The sequence below is a fragment of the Crocodylus siamensis genome, chromosome 3 (genome assembly GCF_052110815.1).
Source record: "Crocodylus siamensis isolate JL-2025a chromosome 3, ASM5211081v1, whole genome shotgun sequence".
In the NCBI taxonomy this organism is placed as follows: domain Eukaryota; kingdom Metazoa; phylum Chordata; order Crocodylia; family Crocodylidae; genus Crocodylus; species Crocodylus siamensis.
This window is the reverse complement of record NC_143397.1, coordinates 14,410,816-14,433,305: the sequence shown is the minus strand read 5'-3', so window position 1 is coordinate 14,433,305 and position 22,490 is coordinate 14,410,816. Positions and strand designations below refer to the sequence as shown.

Below are 22,490 nucleotides of genomic sequence, written 5' to 3'. Positions count from 1 at the left end.
CACACAATCGCAGCTTATTTTTTTTTAAATAGCTGTGCCCAGTATTGGAGAAGGGGTTGGGGAAGCCATCTTGGAAGCCAATAAAGTATTAAAGCAGGTTTTAGTGGGGCAAGGAGAGGTCAGGGTGGGGTGCAAACTAAGCTTTTGTTTGTTTGTTTGTTTGTTTGTTTTTTCTTTTAACAGTCTTAGTAGCCCTCCTTTTGTACCTGTTCCACAATGTTTATCCTTTCTTAAACATCTGTAACAGAGAATTGTTGGCTGTGTTGTAAGTGATGTCTTATCTGTGCCTTGTATAGTAGTACTAAAATTCCTTTGTCTCGTGAGTATACCTCACTTGATGCACCATAAAATTGCATTAGCCTCTTTTCGTGGTCGGTTCACACTGGGTCTCAAGGTCACCCTATGATCACCCAGCACGTGCAAGTCTTTCTTAGTCTGTTGCCTCCAGCTTGTGAGCTGCTATCTTACAGCAAACTTATTGCTTATTAAAGCACATGACTTGGCACTTCTTGCCACTTACTAATACCACTCAACCAGGTTATGACAGTAGTCTTCTGTATTGGCAGCACCCCCCAATATAGATATCACCCTCACATTTCCTAAGCAGGCATGTAGTTCCTGTGCTAAGGTCGCTACTGAAAATGTTCGACAAGGATGGATCCCAAGACCAGTTCATAAGATGGTTTAAGAATAACCCTTCAGTCTGATAACTTGCCTTTCAACACAACCTGTTAGTGGTCATATGTGTGATTTTATTTTATCCTTCCACATCAGTTCTTAAGATCTTGTGTAATACTGCAGTTAAACTAACAGAACTGTAATTTCTGCCATCATTCTTTTCCCCCTATTTTCATTCTTTTTCCCTCCATTTTGAAAATAATTTACTATGTGTCCAAGTAGATCTGCAGGTCTTCCCAACCATTTTTCCCCCTCTAGCTTACAATGCAAGTTCCTGATGGTATTTTAATTTTTGCCTTATCAATATCTGTTTTTCATCCAACTCACTGAGGGGCTGATGCTTTGTATGTGCAGCCTTTCCTCACCTCCTTTTTTTTTTCCTCCATCACCTGCTGAAATCTTACTCGAATTCTATCAGGGTCTTAATAGGACCACAACATTTTTCTGACATTTATTTTAGGTAATAATCTACTAAAATGCTAAATTTATGACTAATTTGTTCAAACATAATTTTGGAGCATTATGGAAAGGATTCAGTACTGTTGAGACCACATGCACATGAAGCTCTTTTTTTTCTTGATATATTTGTAGACCTTTCTCTGTCTAAAGGTATTAGAATGATCAGGTGACATCTTACTGTTTGTTATTGGTCTCAAAGGGTGCCAGAGCTGACTCAGTGGATGTAATGGTCTCTGGACAGGGCTAGTTTTCAGTAGAGGTGCACAAATACCTTGGTGCATATCGTATTGGCACCGAAGAAAAGGAAAATTGAAATGATCAGCAGTTGGGTTTTTTTATGCCCTGCCCCACCCAGTCAGGACAATAGGGATGGAGCTGTGGGTGGCTTGTCCAGGGGGATGGGGAGGGGGGTAGCTCTGCTGCTGCACATACCCACGGGGGAGGCATGGGGGGCATGTGCCCCCCCCCCAATTTGTGAGTGGGGTGAGGGTGGGCTGTGCACTTGGAGCCAGGGGCTGCTCTGTCCTCTTCCTGGTGGGGGGGGGGTGGGACTTGGCTGGGGCTGCGCTCAGGGCAGGTGGGGTGAACAGCAGCAGCATTGGGAGGGTGGCTACAGCAAATTTTAGGATGGCTGTTGCCCACCTCCTCGCTCCCCAGGCCTGTGCATTCCCCAGATGAACTGTCCCATGCACCACCCTGTCCTACTCCCTCCCTTCCTCACTGCAGGGGTCTTGATCTGCACACCGCCCCCTTGCCCACCCCCCTTCCCCCAAATTACTGGCCAGACACTGCTCTCCAAGCTGCCATGCTGCATATCGGCAATCAGATCAGTATCAGCTGATATGGCTGGTGGTTAATCTACCATTGGTATCGGCCAAAAATTTCCTTATCAGTGCATCCTTAGTTTTTCATGATTTACATATAATGTCTTTTACAGACTGCAATAACTTTTCCATTGCCATAATATATGTGTGTTGCTGGCACTTTTTTCTTTTTGTTCAAAATAATATATATTTGCAGTTGTAAAGAGACTTGTTTAATGGTTATCTTTTACATTGTGTTTTGGTCAGAGTGCAGCAGTGAACTGTGTTATTGAAATTGTGTTAAGGTACTTCTAGTCCACGTCTGCAAATTGAATAGAGTACAGTATGCAGTGGAAAAAAGCTGAGCCAGGTTTTACACTAGGCGTGGTCAAGGTGTGGTACAGGTACCCCAAGTGGTATGCACGGCCTCTTTGTATGGCATGTGGCAGATCAGGGAGGGGACTGGCAGCACAGCAGGAAGCAGAAAGCAAAGCAGAAGCTCAAGCAGGGAGCAGAAAGCAAAGCAGCACATGGGATAGGGGAAGGGATTTTTAGTGGCATTTGGGAAGGGTATGGAGCTGATTTGTGGCATGCCTGCCCAAAAAGTTCACCCCTGTTGTTTTATATGAGTCATTGAACGTGCATTTAGATATTTAGAATTGTGTGGGGATTTATGAATGACATCCATCCTCCATCCAACTTAAGCTTGTATATCCTTATTCAGGCTGCTGCCAACATGATTTCATTTTGTCTGTTTAGTTGTCCTAAATGGATGTGGCCTAATTGTTTTGACCCAGTATCATTCTTGTTTGTCTTGAAACATGAGTTCATAGAGACAGTGACAAAGTTTTTATATGTCTCCAGGATGGGAAAAGGTCAAGAAACACTGCTGACCGATATTACACATCTCTTCTGTTCTCCCTTCTCTCTTCCTCCTCCAGCAATGGATATTCATCTACTGTTTTATGGGAAATTTGAAAGCCTTATGTTTTTGTCTTTCCTGTCATGGCTTTGAGAGTACACTTTTCTGTTGGTTTGCTGTTGGTTTTTGTGTCTGTTCTATTGATTTCCTGCTTAGTGTGGTGAATTGTTCTCTGCAAGAGGTCTAGCAAACAGCTTTTCAACAAGATTATCCCAGAACTCTTCACTAGGTTCAGTTGTTGTGCTTCTCTTTTCAACATTGTTAAATCAATGTCTCAGTTACCTGTTATCGCCTGCCCCTGAACAGCTCTGCCTGTGTTTTTTATTCTGCATCTCTTCTCTTTGCCTGAAGCTACCAGTTGCTCTGTGTAGCTAATATGGAATGGCTACTGCTTGGGGAACTATCACAGTGTTTTTTATACTACTTTTTGCAGGGTCAGGTACTAGTAAGGAGTCAAATGTGCGAGATTGGTGTGGTAGCTGATCATAGTTCTCCATCTGGTCCTTGCAAGCTGTTTAAGCTGTGCATGGCTGTTGATGCAGCAAGAAGTCTGGACAGTAGCTAGCCGTGAGTCTGAAACTCATCTAGATGTGTAACTTTTCTACTTGTGATAGCTCTGGGACACTGACACTTCTAGAGCAGTTTGCTCTTTGATATGAGACCACATTTTGGCTTATGTGCATTCATTTCTCTCTTTTAATGAGATTAGCTAATGTTGCAGGATGAAGTCATTTCTTCTGTCTAGATTGGTTTGGTCGGTACATTTCTCAGGAGCAGATTGATAATGGGCCAATGGTCTTATAGGAAATCATGTGTTCCAGGGATTATGGTGGGGATGACAGCTGTGATGATCAACCTTGCTCCTTGTAGCCCACCTGTCTCCTTGGTATACGTGTGAGATTGTGGGATCTAAAAAGAGCCGCTGGGCAGAATTGCCAGTCTGTCACTGGCTGTGTACACATGCTCAGATGATTTGGGAGACTTCCTCTGTGGTTGTTTTTCTGTTGGAAAGAGTTACCCAGAGATACTCTAGTAGATATTTGAATGTTGAGCCCTTGAAGAGCAGAGAGTTTGCAGTGCTGAGGCTGCACAGCCAGAGGGCTCCTGTAGGCACATCTTGGCTTTCTGCGTTCTCTCAGTCTGCCTGGACACAATAGCATCAATTCATAGGGTAGCCCTGATTGGCTAACCCAGACTGCTCAGACTCGGCCTTTTGTCTCCCTGCTGCACAGTGTGGGGAGGAGGCAGGGAGCAGTTAAGTCCAACAAGTGACGCATTGTACCGCGGGGGAGGGAATGGGAGCAAAGCACTCTGGGATGCTGAAGGACTGTCTTGTGGTTTCTCTCAGAAGAGAACATGGACAGACATTTGCTCTCCAAGGAGAAATTCTCCCAGGAGTGATCCAACCCTAGGTTTCCCAGTTTACTTGTCTTCTGGAGTGGCCGCTTTTGCTCTGGGAGAAAAATCCTGAACATCAGTGCACTTTGGTTTTCTCCTGAGAGATCAGCAACTTTCCCAGGGTAAACTGAATGTCTTGATATCCACTATTTCATTCACTAGTTAGGCCTGATTACAATCATACCAATTTTACACCTCTTGATTTGATCCCCTTGCTTCCCTTATTTAAAATCATGGCATTGGAAAGGACCTGAAGGATCATCTTATCCAAGCCACTGCAGAAATACAGGAATTTATATATGTTGTCAAATGCTTATCCAGCCTCCTGCTTTGCCAGACAAAACGGGATCCTTTGGCTGGCATCCTTCTAGCTGAACTTATTTATGAACAATATTTCTGTGACCCAGGTGATATCACCCTCTCCCCTTCACCCCAAGGACTTCTCACAACTTAGTTAAAGGACATTAGCTAACATGGATTCCTCCATCTCTAAATTGGGGTTAATACTCCCTTCACCTCCCTTTTATGAAAAATACGTTGATATTCTTTTCGAGAGAATTATTCTGGCACATGTCCACTAGGGGCCAGCGGGGGAGATTATGCTTGGGGCAGCTAACACGGGTTCATCAGAGGCAGGTCCTGCCGGACCAACCTGGTGGCCTTCTACGACTAGGTCACCAAATCCTTAGATGCAGGTGTAGCAGTGGACGTAGTCTTTCTGGACTTTCGGACTGCCTTCGACACTGTCTCTCACCCTGTTCTCATTAAGAAACTGGGGGACTGTGGTGTTGACACCCACACAGTCAAATGGGTCGCCAACTGGCTGGAGGGCCGCACCCAGAGAGTGGTGGTGGATGGGTCATTTATGACGTGGAGGGATGTGGGCAGTGGGTCCCCCAGGGCTTGGTCCTCGGGCCTGCACTGTTCAACATCTTCATCAATGACTTGGACGAGGGGGTAAAAGCACCCTGTTCAAATTTGCTGATGACACTAAGATGTGGGGGGATGTGGGCACGCTAGAAAGAAGGATTAGGCTACAATTGGACCTAAGCAGATTACAGGGGTGGGCGGTTGAGAATAGGATGGGTTTCAACACTGACAAGTGCAAGGTGCTGCACCTGGGGAGGAAGAACCAGCAGCATACCTACAGGCTGGGGAACTCCCTTCTCATCAGTGCAGAGGCAGAAAAGGATCTTGGAGTCATGATTGATGCCAAGATGAACATGGGCCGGCAGTGTGGGGATGCAGTCAGGAAGGCCAACCGCACCTTGTCATGCATCCACCAGTGCATCCGGAGCAGGTCCAAGGAGGTGATCCTCCCCCTCTATGCAGCACTGGTCAGGCCGCAGCTGGAGTACTGTGTCCAGTTCTGGGTGCCGCACTTCAGGAAGGATGTGGACAAATGTGGAGAGGGTCCAGAGGAGGCCACTTGCATGATCAGGGGCAGCAGGGCAGGCCCTATGAGGTGAGGCTACAGGACCTGAACCTGTTCAGCCTCCACAAGAGAAGGCTGAGGGGGATCTAGTGGCCTGTTGACAAACTAGTCGGGGGGACCAGCAGGCATTGGGGGAGTCCCTGTTCCCCTGAGCACTCCCAGGAGTGACCAGGAATAACTGTCACAGGCTGGCAGAGGGTAGATTCAGACTAGACATCAGGAGGCGCTACTTCGCTGTCAGGGCGGCTAGGGTCTGGAACCAACTTCCAAGCAAAGTGGTGCTGGCTCCTACCCTGGGGGTCTTTAAGAGGAGGCTGGATGAACACCTTGCTGGGGTCGTTTGACCCCAGTACTCTTTCCTGCCATGGCAGGGGGGCGGACTTGATGATCTGCTCAGATCTCTTCCGACCCGACCAGCCATGAAACTATCTCTGAAAGACCATGACCCTGACCATATTCTATTATGTTTCCATGCGTGTCCATTTGAATATACAGCATCTGTTCTCTCATTCTAAGATACGCTGGCACCAGTGCCGATAGCTGAAGTTCCTAGTACTTTGTATTTAGATGTTTAGTTTATTGAATGCCAACTTTTGAGCTTCAGTTCTTCAGCTGTATTGGAGAGGCATGTTTCCTTTACCCAGGCTTAAAAAGAAATCCTACAACTACTTAATTAAGAAGCCATGACCCCCCGTCATGCTATAGTTCCCTGACTTGAATTTTGACAGGGAATTTACCCTCATGTAAAAGAGATGCCTGTGCCATCAGTGTTTCCAAACGAACAAAAGCCCTGCTCAGGCGCTCAGATTTGTGTAGCAATTGTGTGTTCTTATGATGCTTATGATAAATAGTCCAAATGATTTTGTCACGGCAGCCTAAATTCTGCAGCTTCTTAACTTCTAAGTGCTTGACATAGCAAGTCCAGTGTTTTATTATTCTGGGGAACATTCATTTCACATCGTGTATCCTACACCAGTGAGTTCCACAATTAAAACATATTAGTATTATATGTGCATACAGTTATTCATATACTGGAAAGCAGGAGTCAAGCATCAGAGCAGGAGACCAAGAGCACAGTAGTTAATGGCCAATATCCAGCAAATTCTTGTTGAGTTTTGGTAGGAGGAGTCTTAAAACAGGCAGGTTATTGTTGGAGTATTGTAGAGTTCAGAGTCATAAATGCCAGGATATTCTTTCTAGGTGATAAAAGGCGTGATGCATTGTGCATCATGGCAGTGGGTGGTGAGATTAAAGGAATCCTGTTTTTAAGATGCCCAGAAGCATCTTAAATATACCAGTTATGAAATGTCTCAGACTTGCATCATGTGTGATCGATTCTTTCTACAATAGGTTGTGAAAACTTAATTTTAACTTTTCCTGACCTTAGCAGAATAAATTAACTGCGACAAGTGTGCAGGTGCAAGATTCCTGGAAAGCTGTAGACCAAACCCCTGAATTTTTAGAAACTGATGTGTTTTTTACAAGTCTTTCTTCTCTGCTCTGCAGGGATGAGAAGAACCAGTCCATCATCGTCAGTGGAGAGTCGGGTGCTGGAAAGACCGTCTCTGCCAAATATGCCATGCGTTTCTTTGCCACTGTTGGGGGCTCTGCTAGCGACACCAATATCGAAGCAAAGGTCCTCGCATCCAGTCCAATCATGGAGGTAAAGCCTGCCCCAAACCGGTGTTTAGGTTTTTGTTCTATTTGGACTATTTGGCTATGCATTTATGCCAAGCAAACTCAGTAATGTTTCCTAGATGGAAGTTTTTCAACATGCTGGGCATTTCCTGTGTTCAGTAATGATACCCATATGGTAAGAACTAAAATAGGAAAAATGCAGGGTGAATAAAAATTGATGATTTAAAATAGGTTTTTTGATTACTTAAAAATAAAAATAAAAATGGGGTTTTGTGTTTTTTAATTGTTTTTATATTTTGTTTTTGAAGAAAAATAGGATATTTTTAAAATTATAATTCAAATTTTCCTTTAAAAATAAACTATCTTAAAATGAAATTTGAATTGAATATAGCATAGCATAGTATAGGCTAAGTTATACAATTAGCATAATGTAGTAAAATAATGTAATAAAATGTATTGCGTCAATGAGCCCTCCACTAAATGCTGTTGTTAAAGGCTGGTTTTCTTCTGTATATGAATGAGTGGGAAAGTATCTAACTTGTGAGGTCAAGCATTAAAAATATGGCACAATAATTGAGGCTTATTCTGCAGCTCATGGAAAAAGAACCCTCTTCTTAGTAATGGTTGACTCCCTGCTTCTGTATGGTTTGGGGCACTTCAGTTAAATAGCCTTTTTGGTCCCTTTCCTTATGTACAGAGTTGTAAACATTAACTTTTCAAACTCTTTCCATGCTCTAAACTAAAATACTGTAGCACACAAGGCCAGGGGGTGGTTATAGCAGAAACCATGGATTGCAAGTACAGGTATCCCTCAACTTCTGCGGTAGATGCATTCCCAGGGAACGGCACATAAACTGAATTTGCATAAAATGAATCCAGTTTACAATGAAACAGATGGGGATGAATTCCCAGGGCAGTGAGGGAGTGAGGCTGGGGCTAGGGAAGGGACGGGGAGAGGGACGTGGCACAGCCCAGTGGCTGCAAGCAGGTGGCATCTGCCGTTCCCAGGGTTGCAGCAGGGGCAGCACCAGGCTCTTCATGGAGTTCGGGGTGGGCAGCAGCCCCACCTGTCCACCCTGAGCACTAGGAGCAGCCTGGAGCTGCCACTGGCCTGAGCCTGCAGCAGCTGCCATCCCCAGCCTGCTCTTGTCCTGCCTGCCCCCTCTGCAGCCCTGGGAGGGGCTGATGCCACCTGCTTGCAGCTGCTGGGCTACACTGTGCCCTGAACCCCCTGGCACGCAGTGGAGCCCAACAGCTACAAGCAGGCAGCATTTGCTGCTCCCAGAGCAGCTGCAGCAGGGGTGGGCAGCTGCCTGAAGCTGGACTAGAGCAGGCTGGGGCTGACAGCTGCTACAGGTTCGGGTCAGCAGCTGTACCGGGCTCTTCCCAGTGCTGGGGGTGGGGTGTGTGGGGCTGCCGGTCCCAGCCTGCTCCCATCCGGCTGCAGGTGGCTGTGGGAGCAGTAGACACTGCCTGCTTGCAGCTGTTGAGCTGCACCGTGCCTGGGAGTTCGGGGCACGGTGCAACCCAGTGGCTGCAAGCTGCTTGCATTGGCCGCTGCCAGAGCAGCTGCAGCAGGGGCAGGCAGCTGCCTGCAGTGGAATGAGAGCAGGCTGGGGCTGGCGGCCACTGCAGACTTGGGCTGGCCGTGGCACCAGGCTCTTCAGGGGTGGGTGAGCGGGGCCCGAGTCCACGGTCCTTTTCCCCCCTGCTCACAGCCCTCACAAACTTGGACTTACCTGCTTGGGGGAAGGCGGAGCACGCCTATGTCTGTTGCATAAGATCGGCCTGTGCCGATCTCATACATGTGAATTTACTTTGCATATAATGAATTTCAGGTATGAAAGGGTCATCGCATACAAGCAAATTCACATAAATCCAACCTGCATAAATAGAGGGAAACCTGTGGTTATAAATAAGTGAAATAAGTTTCACCTAGGCACTTTAGAAAACTTTTCCCAGGGTGACCTGAAATAATTGGTTGAATTAACTAACCACGGTTCATACTTCTAATACTATAATAGATGACACTAGTGTTTAATAAACTAGTTAGTGGTAAACGTGTACCATGGTTTGATTTAAAAAAAAAAAAAAAAATCTGTATCCTAAACATTAAAGTTCCATTTAATAAATTAGAAGTGCTGGTTTTCTGTGTGGAATGAATTTGAGTTTCCATCTCTTCCATCTTGTAGCTTGATACAAATATGAGCAAAACATTAATCATTTAGGCTGCTTACAGCTGTTAAAAAAACAAAGAAAAAACAAAACTGGATGCAGTACTCCAGAGGTGGCCTCAGCAGTGCTGAATAGAGGGAAATAATCACTTCCCTTGGCCTGCTGGTGACACTTCTACCAATGAAGACCAGTATACCATTTACTGCCTTGACAACAAGAGCGCACTGCTGGCTCATTCAGCTTGTCCATTGTAACCTCCAGGTCCTTTTCTGCAGAGCTGCTGCCCAGCCTGTCAGCCCCCAGCCTGTCCTAGTGCATGGGCTTGTTCTGCCCTAAGTGCAGGACTTTGCACTTGTCCTTGTTGAACCTCATGAGATTATCTTGTCCTTGTTGAACTTAATGCAAGGTCTTCTTGCCTTGTCCTTCCCTGTTCCTATTCTTTTCAAATCATGTTTTGTAAAAGAGATATCATTACAGTAATATCTTAAATCCCTGCTGGCCAACCCTGAAATGTTCCTTCACTGTTATTTATCAGTAATACAGCCATGTACAGGGTGGCCAGCACTAACATTTTACATGCCTGGGATTGACATGAAGTTCAAAAATATAGTCCCTGCCCCAAAGAGTTTACAATATTTAATGATATTTGGTGTAAATATGTTGCAAATCACAGTACTTAAGGTATACAAGTGGTAAGGTACAAATCTGCCCTGCTTTCTGCTTAAAAGATAGGTATATGCCTAGCCAAGAAATCCAGACTTCTCACTAGCTGATTTTTAGGTAAATAGGCTTTTCAAAGAATTCAGCGGCAGAAAACTGTCTGTATTGAGCACACAACAGTGGTTAGGCAGTCATACTAACAGAAGCTCGGGCTGGCCTCGGATGTAGTTTTGGTAGCAGCTGGTTCCAGAGCACTTAGCTATCAAACTCCTTCAGCCTTCATGTCTGATGCAAGCGTTGCCTAAGAAGCTTGAATGGCCTCGTTTCTGGACCTCAGATCAGGGTTCAGGTCTTACCCTTGCACAGAGGCACAGCCCAAGGGTTTATGATTTGGGGGCAGATGAGGATCTGACAGAGAATCTGCTTATGGGAGCACTGAGTGGGGCCACTCTAACTGATGTCTTAGCAGTTGCAGCAATTCTTATTTACAGCTGCTCAGGGCATCTGGACAGCAGCTCTGTTTAATCCTTTTACTGTCTGCAAAGTGACTGAAGAAATATTGATTAACGGCTGACTTTATTGCAGATACCATAAGCACAGCACATGCTGCTGCTTTCGGGTCTGGAGACCTGCCACTATTGCACAATAAGTTATCTGGGATGACGGACACTTCCTGTTCTGGGTGGCGAATACCCTCTGATCCCCAGCAGGCAATGATAGAAATAAGATGAGCACATGTTCGTTGTGAACTTAGTGAACCATCTGATGTCCTTAAGTCCCCCGTCTGTTGACAGGGACAGGTCAGTAGTACAGCCTCCTTTCAGTGCATTTCTAACTTGGCATGGAGTTACTGTAGATAAGTTTGCTCATCCTGATCTGCCAGTTACCCTCTTGTGAAGACGTTCTGTGCTCTGTGACCTGATGTAATAGGTAATTTCTAATGGCTCAAGTGTAGACATGCCTCCACTAGAAAATCATTGTCACTGGTTATTGGCCAGTTTCTTGGGCATTGCCCGTAGGGCCCATCTCCGCTTCAGTATGTCTGTCTTGATCTCTGAGGCAGGATTCATTTCAATTCATGTCCAACTCACTGCTTCAACGCTCTGGGTAAAGTGCAAATAAAATGAAATTGTAATTTGAGTGGGTTATGTCCTCTGGACCTTGAGGGGTCAAGGCTGGGGGACACTGGTAAGGGAGGGTGCGCTGCTGTTGTCCTCCTGTGCCCATTCTTTGGATGAAGAGAGAACTTCAACACCTGGCCGTATCCATCTGGCAGCTATCATCAGCATTAGGATCATTTAAATAAGTTGAGTCCTGAAGTAACCAAGCTTCTCTGAAGAGATGTCTGCTGATTGCAATCGGGGCACTTCTTTTGTGGCTTTCAGCAAGTTCTGCCTTCATGCTTCTCTACTATGAATGCTGGTCCACTTAGTTGAATGAAGTGTCTGCTACTGCATCATTTCTTTTGAAACTCAGGCTTCACCAGTGTTGTTCTGGAAAAGGATTAGTGTCCTTCATCAAGAAGCTCTTTGCCTTGTTAAGTACTCCTCGCTTAAATTTGTCAGCTCTTGCTCGTTCCATTCTGAGGCGTGGATCCCCAGTGCCTTCTTGCAGGGTGTTGTGGCTTCCTCTGTTTTTCTTCTTTTCTGCTTTCTTCTGAGCTCTTAACTGCCAGGAGCTTGAGGCAATACAAATCCATTCTGCTTTAATGAGTGGATTTCAATCCTGGCAGAGTGCTTTCGGTTCCCTTTTAACATCAGGGGCTACCACAGCAGAACCACACAGTAAAAGATGGAAAAGACTCTCCTAATCAACTTTTCATGCCATTGCAGGGTTAGGGTCAAATGTTGCACACAAACCAGTATAAGTGGTCAGAAACCAGTTCAGATCTGAAATGCAACAGAAGTTCAGTGCATATAAACCACTTTCAAAATGCCTGAAGCCAGTTTCAGATAAACTTGAATGGATGCAGTATCAGGCTTAACTGATTTATGTTAAATCGCTTTATTAAACCTCTGTCTCAGATCTCCTCTGGATTCAAGTTAGCTCACAGGTCCCAGCATCCCAGGATGCCTTGCACTGCTTTGCAAACTCACCCTCTCAGGGTGGAAGGGCCAGCGCTGGCCCAAGCTGTCAGCTTCTGGCCTGGGCCACTGCAGGCATGTGGCAGCATTTGTAGAATCAAAAATGAATGTCTATTCACTTGCTTATTGGCAGGGATCCTGGTTTTCTCTGTTTTTTAAAAATCGCAAATTTTCTGATTTAAAACAAAAAACTGTTTTTCCATGAATTAAATGAAATCTCTCTCGCGCGCTCTCTCTGAACACAATGTTTTATTTATATATTTACAATTTTGAAGCAATTTGGAAGCCTACCAGTCCCTCAATCACTATAATAAAATTAATTATAAATTTTGGCGTTTGATTTTTGGGGTTTCAAAGCTCTCCTTGCCCCCTTTGCTCACCAGGACATGGGTCCAGGCCTCTCACTCCTGCCCTACAGCCTCCCTCCTGGCCACAGGCTGTGTAGTTGCAGCAGAGCTCCCGGTGGGGCAGTGGCAAGGGGTGCAGGCTGGGAGCTTCAGGCTTGGGGCTTCCTGCCCTGCTGCCCTCCCTCTGGGGCCCAGCAGGCAAGACCCAGCACAGGAAGGTGGAGCGGGACAGAGAAGCTCAGCACTGCAACCAGGACCCCTTCACTGCTCCTGCCCACCCAGCAGCAGCATGGGGCACAACTCCGTGCTGCTACCCCCACTGCCCCCCCCCCCCACAATCACCATGGTGGGGCTCCCAGCAGCGGCACTGAGCCTCCATGCCCTGTTCTGCCCTGGTACAATGCATCCCTCCTGCTGGGCCGCAGAGCCTCTTGGGTGAAGGGCAGTAGGCTGGTGAGCCCTGAGTCTGCAGTGGTCAGCCCACATCTGCCCCTGCCCCACGCAAGAATCTGGGTGGCCTCCTCAGGAGTGTGGGCGGTGGCTGGGAGTCGGCTCCTTGGATGAGCTGCCTGTGGCTCCACCCGCTCCCCAGCTGGGCCCTGCGTCTGCACGTTCCTGCTCCAGCCCCGGGCCCCATGCAGTGCCGCAGCTGGGCAGCACTCCCAGCCCTGCCCAACTCCCTCCCTCTCTTCCTCAGTATGGGGGCCTCAATACCCCACCCCCCAGACTTCCCTGTGGGAGCCGCCCTCCACGCTGTGTGGCTGCCACATGCATGTGTGCGCACATATGCACGTGGTGTTCCTGCCCCACCTCCCGCTCCCCCCAGCCCCTGGCAGGCTGGAACTCTGGCAGCCTGCAGGGGGAAACCTGCTGTTTCCCGCATTTTATTTTTCCTTGAAAGGAGGGGAAAATTCGCTTTTTCTCCTTAAAGGAGAAAATGGACATTTTTCTATGGCCAATGGAAAACCCAGATCCCTGCTTAGCAGTTCAATCTGCGCAACTTAAACTAACCTGTGAAAACTGAATGGATTCAACCTCGGGCTTTTTACTCTTCTGGGTTAAGTACAGACAGTCAGAGTACTGCCCCATGCCTGACTCTTAAGGGAACAGGATAGTTTTACTTACTGTATTCAACTCTCATTGATAAAACAGACACTGGAGTACATTATCTGAGAGAGCCAAGTTGTCTTTGAGGGTCAGTGAAGGGAAGAGAAGGTGAGGTGGCTAGATGTCCATGGGTTTCACCAATACTGAGGTTGTTTCAGTCCTAGCATTTCCCTGGCGCATCTAAATATGCCTTCGTCCATATGGCATTTTTAAGTACAGGGAGAGCTCACTTTTATTATCTGCTCTAATTTCTCAATATTTTTCTCTGAAGGCTCCTTCCTGTGCGCTGAAAATAAATCTGTATTTCTTCTGCCAACTTCAATTTCAATTTGTAAAGCTAAGATAATTAATTGTTGTGTATCTGACACAAACTGTTAGGGCTCTGCCAGCAAGTGGTCTCTTGTTCCATTAAAAAGTAATGCACTTGCTCAATGCCGAGCAGCAGCTGAAAGCCAGCAAAAACTCTAGCCTGATTCCTTGGAGCTAACCTGCTTGTTTAGGTCTGCATCTAAACTAAGTGCTAGAGTGTGCTGCTGTAGGTAGTGGGCAGCACAGTAAAATAAAATGAAAAAATTCCTTTTCCTTCACAAATGTGTGAAGGACATGAGTGTGTTCTTGTGAAGCCACTGTAATGGGTTTAGAATTAAGGTCTTCCTGCCCCGCCCCCAGCCCTGCAAAGTGCTTTACTCAAAACCAACTTAAGAACTCAAACCCCTGGACTTTCAAAGTTCCTAAGTTACATGGGCGCTTCAGAAAAATGTTATTTCCAGCGTTATTTCAGTTGCCTGAGGAATTTTTCAGTTTGGTGACTGGGATTATAAATTATTTGGATTACTATAGTGCTTGGGAGCCTTATTTTTTGGATTCCATTGTGTGAAGTATTAGACAACTGCAGAACAAAAACAGATCTTCCCCCAGAGCACCTAAAATTAGGGATGGGGCCAGAGAAGAACGTGGGTACTGAAAGACAATGGGACACAAGGAAATGATGAGAAAATATTAGCATGATGCATAATAGTCAGTCATAGTTGCATGGTAGCTTAACTGGCACCCAGTATTTCAGCTGTTGCTGCAAAGCAGAGTTTTAACGAGGCACAGTCCAGTATTTTAAATTTTAATTCTTTTATAAGATAAACTTAACGAAGTAGCCAAAAGCTAAAGATGGTAGTTAAATCAAGTTTCTCTGTTAGAATGAGCAGTTTTGGGGCCCTGATCCTGCAAAGACTTACGCGCAAGATTTAGTTTTGCTTGTCTAAGATTGAGCACCTCTGGTATAAACAACTTGTGAAACCAGTGTGAACTGCCTGTCACTGGCATGAGCCCACTGGCAGGAGCCATGTTGACATGTCAGAGAGCTCTAGGTGGCTCTTGGCCCCGATGTTAAGGGATGGGGGGAAGGCGCACATGCACGTGTGTGTACACAAGGAGTGGGAGGACGGTCAAGTACCTTTGGGTGCTGACAGATGTCCAGCTCCCTGGTCTAACTCATGGTGTTTAACAGAAAGCACCATGAGTTACTGACGATCCTGACCCAACAGATATTTGGTGTTGAGTTGGGAGGGTGGGAGATCAAGCTCTACTTTGGAGCTGATCCATTGAGAGGCTGCATCTGTAGCCTCCTCTCCCAACTCTGCTGTCTCAGGATCGGATGGTGAGAAAAGAGAGGAGGGAAGTCCATGCTGGGGTTTGCCCATAAGTGGATTAATGCGTGGGCCAGGGAGCCCTGCTTGCATCTTGCTCCTCACTGGCAGGGAAGCAAATCTGTGACTTTAAACTTGATGCTGTTTTTGGCTCCCTCCTGGTTGGCAGCAAACGGTGGGGCTGCCAGGGCCTCTCAGCCAATCATCAGCAGGGAGACAAAAATGTCGCCAAGTTTAAAACCATGGCTTTTGCTTCTCTGCTGATGAGGAGAGAGCCACAAATGGAGCCTGTCCACCAATCGGCAATGTGGGGTGGGAGACAGGCCTGAGTCAGGCCAGGAGCGCCACCTCTTCTGGGCTGTGAGTGGGGGTGGCAGTGCTGGAAGGGAGGGTTATGGGGGGACTAAGGTGAATTTTGGGGTGGGTATAACCTCCCCAGACCTCCCTCCTAGTGCCTCCAGGAGCACAGCTGGGTAGCTCCCTGCAAGTAAATCTAATGGAGGAGAATGGGGGGGGCAGATTGAGGCCCCCATGGTGGGGGAGGGAATGGGAAAGGAGCTGGGGGTATTGCCCAGCCAGGATGGTGAATGGGACCCCAGAGCTGGGGTGAGGAGCAGGATGGAGCCACAAATGACTCGCCTAAAGGGCATGGAGGGGAGAAAGGAGAGCCCTGAGCTCACAACACGCAGCCTGCATCTGTCCTTGCCCTGCTGGGCTCCATTCCAGCTGTGGCGGGGCGCGGGAGCAGGGAGGAGTGGTGGGCATGTGCCACCCACCCCTAGCTTGGCCAGGTCCACCCATTCCCCTCATGCCCCCCCACCTTCAGCCCAGCCCTGCTCCCAGCTGGCACTAACAGAGGTTAATGAAGGTGCTCTACTTTGGAGTGCTTTCATCTGAACCCTGATGTAATAAAGGTTCATATGTTGCATGATTGGGTACTTTTTGAAGTGCCTAGGAGCTGTGTACTTCTGTCAGTGCACACCTATACAGCACTTTCAGTGGCTGATCATACGACAGAACGTCACTTCTGTCAGTGCCCTCTGTTTTATATGTTAGTGGGTCTCTTGGTTTTCCCAGTTTCTAGGTTTGAATATCCTACTATTCAACTACTAGTGTTCATGAACCTTGGGTACCACAGTGACATTCATGAAATTAAAGAAAGTTAAAAAAAGAAAGAAAGATTGGTACCTCTAATAATGCTGCTATACTTAAGTATAGGGATGTTCTTATTTTAAAACTCCACTTAATTTCATGTTTGTATGTTGAATCTTATCTTGCATGTAGAATTTCTATCACCATAGTAACTAGCTGCAACTTGCATATTTCTGCCAAATGTCCCCTGAAATTTTAACTTTATTTTTTAATTTAATGAACACGCTAGCATGTCAACCAGAGTGAAAGCAGGTGTTCCAGAGTTATGCTGCATGATCTGATCTCTCTGCGATGATCTAATGTTTAAATGTTTCAGTGCTGTGAACAATACAGCGCACGTTCGCATGTAAACGGGCATGAAGGGGTGATCTTCTCCATGCTTTTCCATGGAAAACATCTGAAGCTTTCTTCCCGACTCCACCTACTATTCTCCTTTTTCATCTCTTTTGAAGTAGGTACTAGAAATGGATTGCAAGAAGGACTCGTTTGATGTACAATATGGGCTTTGCACATTTAATGAGTGGCATTGCTTTTTCCTCATTCAGTGTGTGGCCCCGTACATCATTCTTATTACTGAAAGCCTGATTTGACTACAGAATTAATCCTTTTTTTTTTTTTTTTCCCTCTTGGCTTTTAGCTGGAACTTATAAATGTCAGTGTACCTTTAAGAGAAGGCTGGATAGGCATCTGGCTGGGGTCATCTGACCCCAGCGCTCTTTCCTGCCTGGGCAGGGGGTCGGACTCCATGATCTGTTGAGGTCCCTTCTGACCCTAACATCTAGGAATCTATAAGAGGTTTTGCAGTTTTGTGCCTGATGCTTGCAGGCTAAAGGGATTGCCCTGCACTAGTGCAGCAAGACAGGCTAAGATGTTGGTTTCTAGCTAGTCTCATTGAACCTGGGTAGTTCCAGAGGTCATACTGTGGCCACTGAACATGAGGTGCAGCAAGGCCTTCTAATTAGAGTCCGGTCTCTTGCAGAAGTTGGAAAGATCTGCAGAGATGTTGTTGCAAACTGCTTCTTGACGGGGTGGGGTATAGTTTTATTTGTGTGGGGAAAAGGTGCTCAAACTGTTCTGGAAATGAGAACTAACTACACATGTGAATGCTTGCTCAGAGGATGAGAGGAAGGCCTCGGGGAGCAAAATTTGGGGCTGCAGCAAGTGAAGTGGTGTGGGGGGGAAGAAATGGGGAGTGGAATAAATGGTAATGTGAATGAGCAAAATGCATGTTTGGGATTTCTCACCCCTCCTGTCCACTCTCTTCTTTTGGAAGTAAAGTAGAGGAACTGCTTTGGCTGAAACATCTAGAAACCTCTACCTGAGGTAGTTATCTGGCCTGGAAGATTTCATCCCAAACTATTAAATAATAAGTAACTAAAAATGGGGTTTTACCATCTCAAGTGTTGAGTAACTTGAATAGACTATGGTACAGCTGTGCCTATAACTAGGAATTGAATTACTTTTCACCAGGCCTGATTTATGTTTGGATATTTGTTGCCTCAAACGGGGATGTCATGTTTCCCAATAACATGCAGTTCAGAGAGGACTAGAGAGAAGGACTGTTCAGGTGGCTGAAGGAATAAAAAATAGGGCAATAGATGTTTGCCTCTCTAATGTCTGTAAGAGTTCTCCTTGCCCATTTCCTTTTACTGTTTGTTTAACCTGCCTTTACACTGATCTCATGAGAGCAGGGATAACATTGTTTTGTGTGCTATATCCAGTCTGTATTGGGTTGGCACCTGCTGCGGGTACCTTTTGCTTAACAGATTAGCACCTTTATGCATAGTAGTCAAAGTAGTCAGGTTTGAGGTCTGTGTAGAATCTGTAAATGTTTAACGTCTAACCTGGCCCAGATGCTTTTAATTGTATACTACCAGAGCTAGAATTGGATGTGGCATTCAGGGGATGGTGACTTTTTTTTTTTTGTTAGATTTGGGGGGTTTTTTTATTTGGGTCCCATCATGCCTCCTTCCCCACCCACTCTCTTCCCCTGCCCCCAATCCCTATTTCAAACCATAGTTCTCCAGAAGATCCATTAATATCGACCCTGTAATCATTTCTCCATTCCAGCCGATTGAGTTCAACTGCCTGTAATGGGGATATTATGTGACATTGCCTGAAGCTAGTGTTCCCTGAGGGATTCTGTTTTAATGACAGATTTTTAATTAAGAGCTCTGGTGAGATGCTTGCATTAGTAAACTGTTTCTAATAGCTTAAGTCCTCAAGCTGAGTCTGCAGTACAAGGGGCTTTAGATGGATCTGGGGACTGATGGGTCAGTGAAGGGGAGAGGGGTTTGTCTCTCTTCCTTGTCCCAAAGCATCTCGACTCCCATCTTGCTGGGGTCAACTGATCCCAGCAGTCTTTCCTGCCCAAGTGTAGTGCAGGGGGGCTGGACCTGATTATCTGCAAGGTCCCTTTCAGCCTCTAACAACTATGAAAGTATGAATCTCCAAAGACGTCTTGTGGTTACTACTCTAAGGATGCTAACAGATGTGCAGCTCCCCGCTGTAACTTATGGCGCTTTCCAGAAAGTGCCATGATTTACAGGAAGCCTCCCCCACCACCAACCCAACAGATGTTCACTGTTGGGTGAGGAGGGGGAATCAAGTACTATACGTATGCCTGCTCTGGGGATTATAAGAACTCTAGATTTCCCCATGGGGCCAGAATGAAAAGTAGCTAGATGTTGTCCTTTGCAGTAATGATGAGGGTGGGTGGTATATGAAGAATAACCTTTGTGCAGTGGGGAGTTCACCGAAATGCTATTGATTCAAGAGATTCCGTTGTCCTCAGCATTCTTTAGCTAAACAGGTTTGTTCTTCCTTGCAAACAATTGTTTTGTTCCTTGTGATGTGCTAATGATAACTCTTGATCCATGGGAATCAATGGGATTTGGTGTCCAACCTGCTTTGGTCCCTTTCAAAATACCAACCTAAGCACCTTGAAGCTACAGAGGTGGTTGTGTGAAACCAATGGGCATACAAGCAGGTGAGTGAAGAGTTGAGAAGGTTTCAAAGGGCAGGCTGTAAGAGTTGTTATGGCCATGGAGTGCTGGACATTGTCAGTAATTGGAGAATAAGTGACATCACATTGAGTTTTCAGAATTTTTCTACAATAAAAGTAGTTGAAAGTAAAAAACAACTTGCAAACTGTAAACTTGCATCATTTCAAAGATCAAACTGCAGCTCTGTTTCATAAGGTGGCTGCTCTCTAACTCCATCTGGGAAGTGCTTTCTTATAGCCCTGCTTGACTTATGTAAGAGTGATTTTTTTTATTTATTGACTGCAGAATTTTCCAGAGAAATAATGTGCAAATTTACCAACAAAAAAGCGTGTTGTTCTTAATGTTTCATTCCCTTCATACAGGCAATTGGAAATGCTAAAACCACCAGGAATGACAATAGCAGTCGTTTTGGGAAATACATTCAGATTGGCTTTGATAAGAGATACCATATCATCGGTGCCAATATGAGGACCTATCTCCTGGAAAAGTCGAGAGTTGTGTTCCAGGTTCGTTTTGCATCGCTTTCTTCTGAATTCTTTTTTTTTTTTTTAATGAACATCGTGTTTTTGGTACTTCCTGGCTTTGATGACGATCTTTAAAAAACTGACAGGAAGTCAAGAAAAAGATTAAACCCATCTTCCTTTAATTTTTCTAACGGTTTAAGGTATTTAGCATTTCTTAAGGATATTTATACTTTTTTTAATTGTACAGATGAAGTCTGCTGGGCCATGGACCATTCAAAGTTGATACGGTTTTTTTCCATGGTGGTTTTTTTTTTTTGTTTTTGTTTTTTTTTTCTTTTACCGTGCTTTATCCAGAGACCTCTGGAAGAATGATTATAGCACTGGAAAGCGTCTTCTGGGCCATCAGTTTTAGTCTTGTTATTGCAGCCAGAATCATCATGTTCCTATACATAAATGTACCAGTCCCATTAATAACCTTGTCTGTTTGCCTCAACCTCTGCTTCTGATAGAACGGGGGGCGGGGAGTGCAAACGGCTGGCGGCCAGAATCCATTTCCCAGAAGCCCCTGCTTGTATGGCTGGAGCTGGATTCCATGGGGACCCCAGCAGCAGCCACACTGTGATAGTGAGGCTGGGGTTTTCCATGGAGATTGGCCCCAGCAGCACTGGCAGGGTGCATGGCAGGACGTGGAGCTGCTCTGGAGCAGAGCTGGGATCTTGCAGCGGTGATAGTGTGGTCTGGAGCTGGGGCAGAGGCAGTGATGTGCAGGCAGTGAATTGTAGCTCTGCCCTGGCTCCTTGCAGTGGTGGCAGCATGGTTCGGAGCTGGGGCAGAGCTCCAATCCGCTGTCTGCATATCCCTGCCTGGAGGCATGCAGGCTGCGGATTGCAGCTCTGCTGCAGCTCTGGACAACGCTGTCACCACTACAAGATCCCATCCTGGCTCTGGACCAGCTCTCTGCCCTGCCAGCAGGGGTGGTGGTAGGGGTGAGGCTTGAGGGGGCTACAGCCACCCAAAAATTCCTCCTAGCCCTCCATAACCACCCCTCCCCGTGGTGCTGCCACTGCCTACCCCATGCAGGTGGTAGCAGCTGAGCCTGCCCTGCTTCTGCCCCTGTAGTACGGACTCTGTCAGCCCCCACACCAAGAAAAGGCTGTTGCTGCTGCTGCCTGCCAGCGCTGCTGGGGCCATGGAAACCCCAGCCCCCCTGGCTATCACAGCTGGTTGCTGCTGGGGTCTCCAGGGAAACTGGCCCCAGCCATGCAGGCAGGGGCTGTTGGGAAATGAAGTCCAGTGCCAGCCAGGTCCAGCCCGTGGGCCAAATTTTGCCCGCCACTGTGATGGAAGTCTTAAAGAGAAAAAGTTAGTGAACCTTGAAACAACTGACTCTTAGGATACATAATGCAAATGAACAAAATGTAAACATTTTAGGTTGAGGTGCCATAGTTTTAATTGAAATCCTGGAACTGATGATATTTCTCAAACGCCCAGAGCCCCTTTTGTATGACTTGACATTCCAGGTCAAGCTGAAGATTCCCTGACCTTCCGCTGGAGAGCTCAGTCTTGGAAGTGTGAGTTGTATTGGTGCCCCTAGCACTGACTGACTGGATGGTGACTTCTGACTTTGTGCCATTATCCTAGGGGAAACCTGTATGTTTCTCACTACTTCCACTGCTCCACGTGCACAGGCTTGCACGTGCTACTAATGGTGTTTTGCGAATCTGGTGGACAGTGGGAGCGGCAGGGCGCAGTGACCACTCGTGCCTTACCAAGGCCCAGTCCTCTAAATGGTGTTTTCTGGGATGTTTGGGCCCAGGAAGTCATTTCCCAAACTCCCTACCTGTTGCACTCCAATATCTCAAAAGCAGCTGGAATTTTTACTCAACTTTAAGGAGAAGTACTGGAAAAGCAAAAACCTCTAACTTTTGCAGGTTATGTGGGGGAGAAGCTTGGTGGAGAGCTGGACTTCTTCTGTGATGCATGCTTTTAGTGGGGTTCCTGTGCAGGGTTCAGAAAGTATCTCACTTTCAGTACACTTGAGCTGAAACTTGGAACAACTTGTTTTTGCTGTGATGCTACACATTTTACTACCACTTTATTTATATGCTGCCCTTCCCCCAAAAGTCTCAGGATACCTTGTAATAAAAGCCAAAGTAACTTTAACTTAAAACTCTCTATTCTGTTTCTATAATGAGATTAGTATAACAAAACAGCCTGCCCCAAAATACAAAGTAATCTACCCCACTTACTCCTACTTCCTTGCCTCTTACCTGCGGAAAAAATCCCTCCCTGCTCCAGCCTGTCAGGCTGTGCTAGTGGTTCTGACTTTCAGAAGTGGCTTTGTATTTCTGCTTCTGCTTCTGCTTATAAAGTGTTTGAAAAGATTTTGCCCTTCTTTGTTACCTAGCTATACTTCTATATACAGCTAGTGAAACCTGCTGTCTGTTTTGCACTTTGATTATAATTGCAATAGCTCTTAAGGTACCTAGACCTTATTTATCATTTTATGTAAATTTTTTTTCA

General features: G+C 46.1%; 1 protein-coding gene across 2 annotated transcripts in view; it reads left to right on the top strand.

The window, feature by feature from the left end:
- MYO5B (myosin VB) overlaps window positions 1-22,490 on the top strand; it is a 403,624-nt gene that overhangs the window by 189,634 nt on the left and 191,500 nt on the right. For both annotated transcript variants that reach the window (XM_090037780.1, XM_090037781.1), the window contains exons 5-6: window positions 7,202-7,358; window positions 19,866-20,009. In XM_090037780.1, coding sequence (XP_089893906.1) covers window positions 7,202-7,358; window positions 19,866-20,009 — 301 coding nt within the window. The remainder of the gene's footprint in view (window positions 1-7,201; window positions 7,359-19,865; window positions 20,010-22,490) is intronic.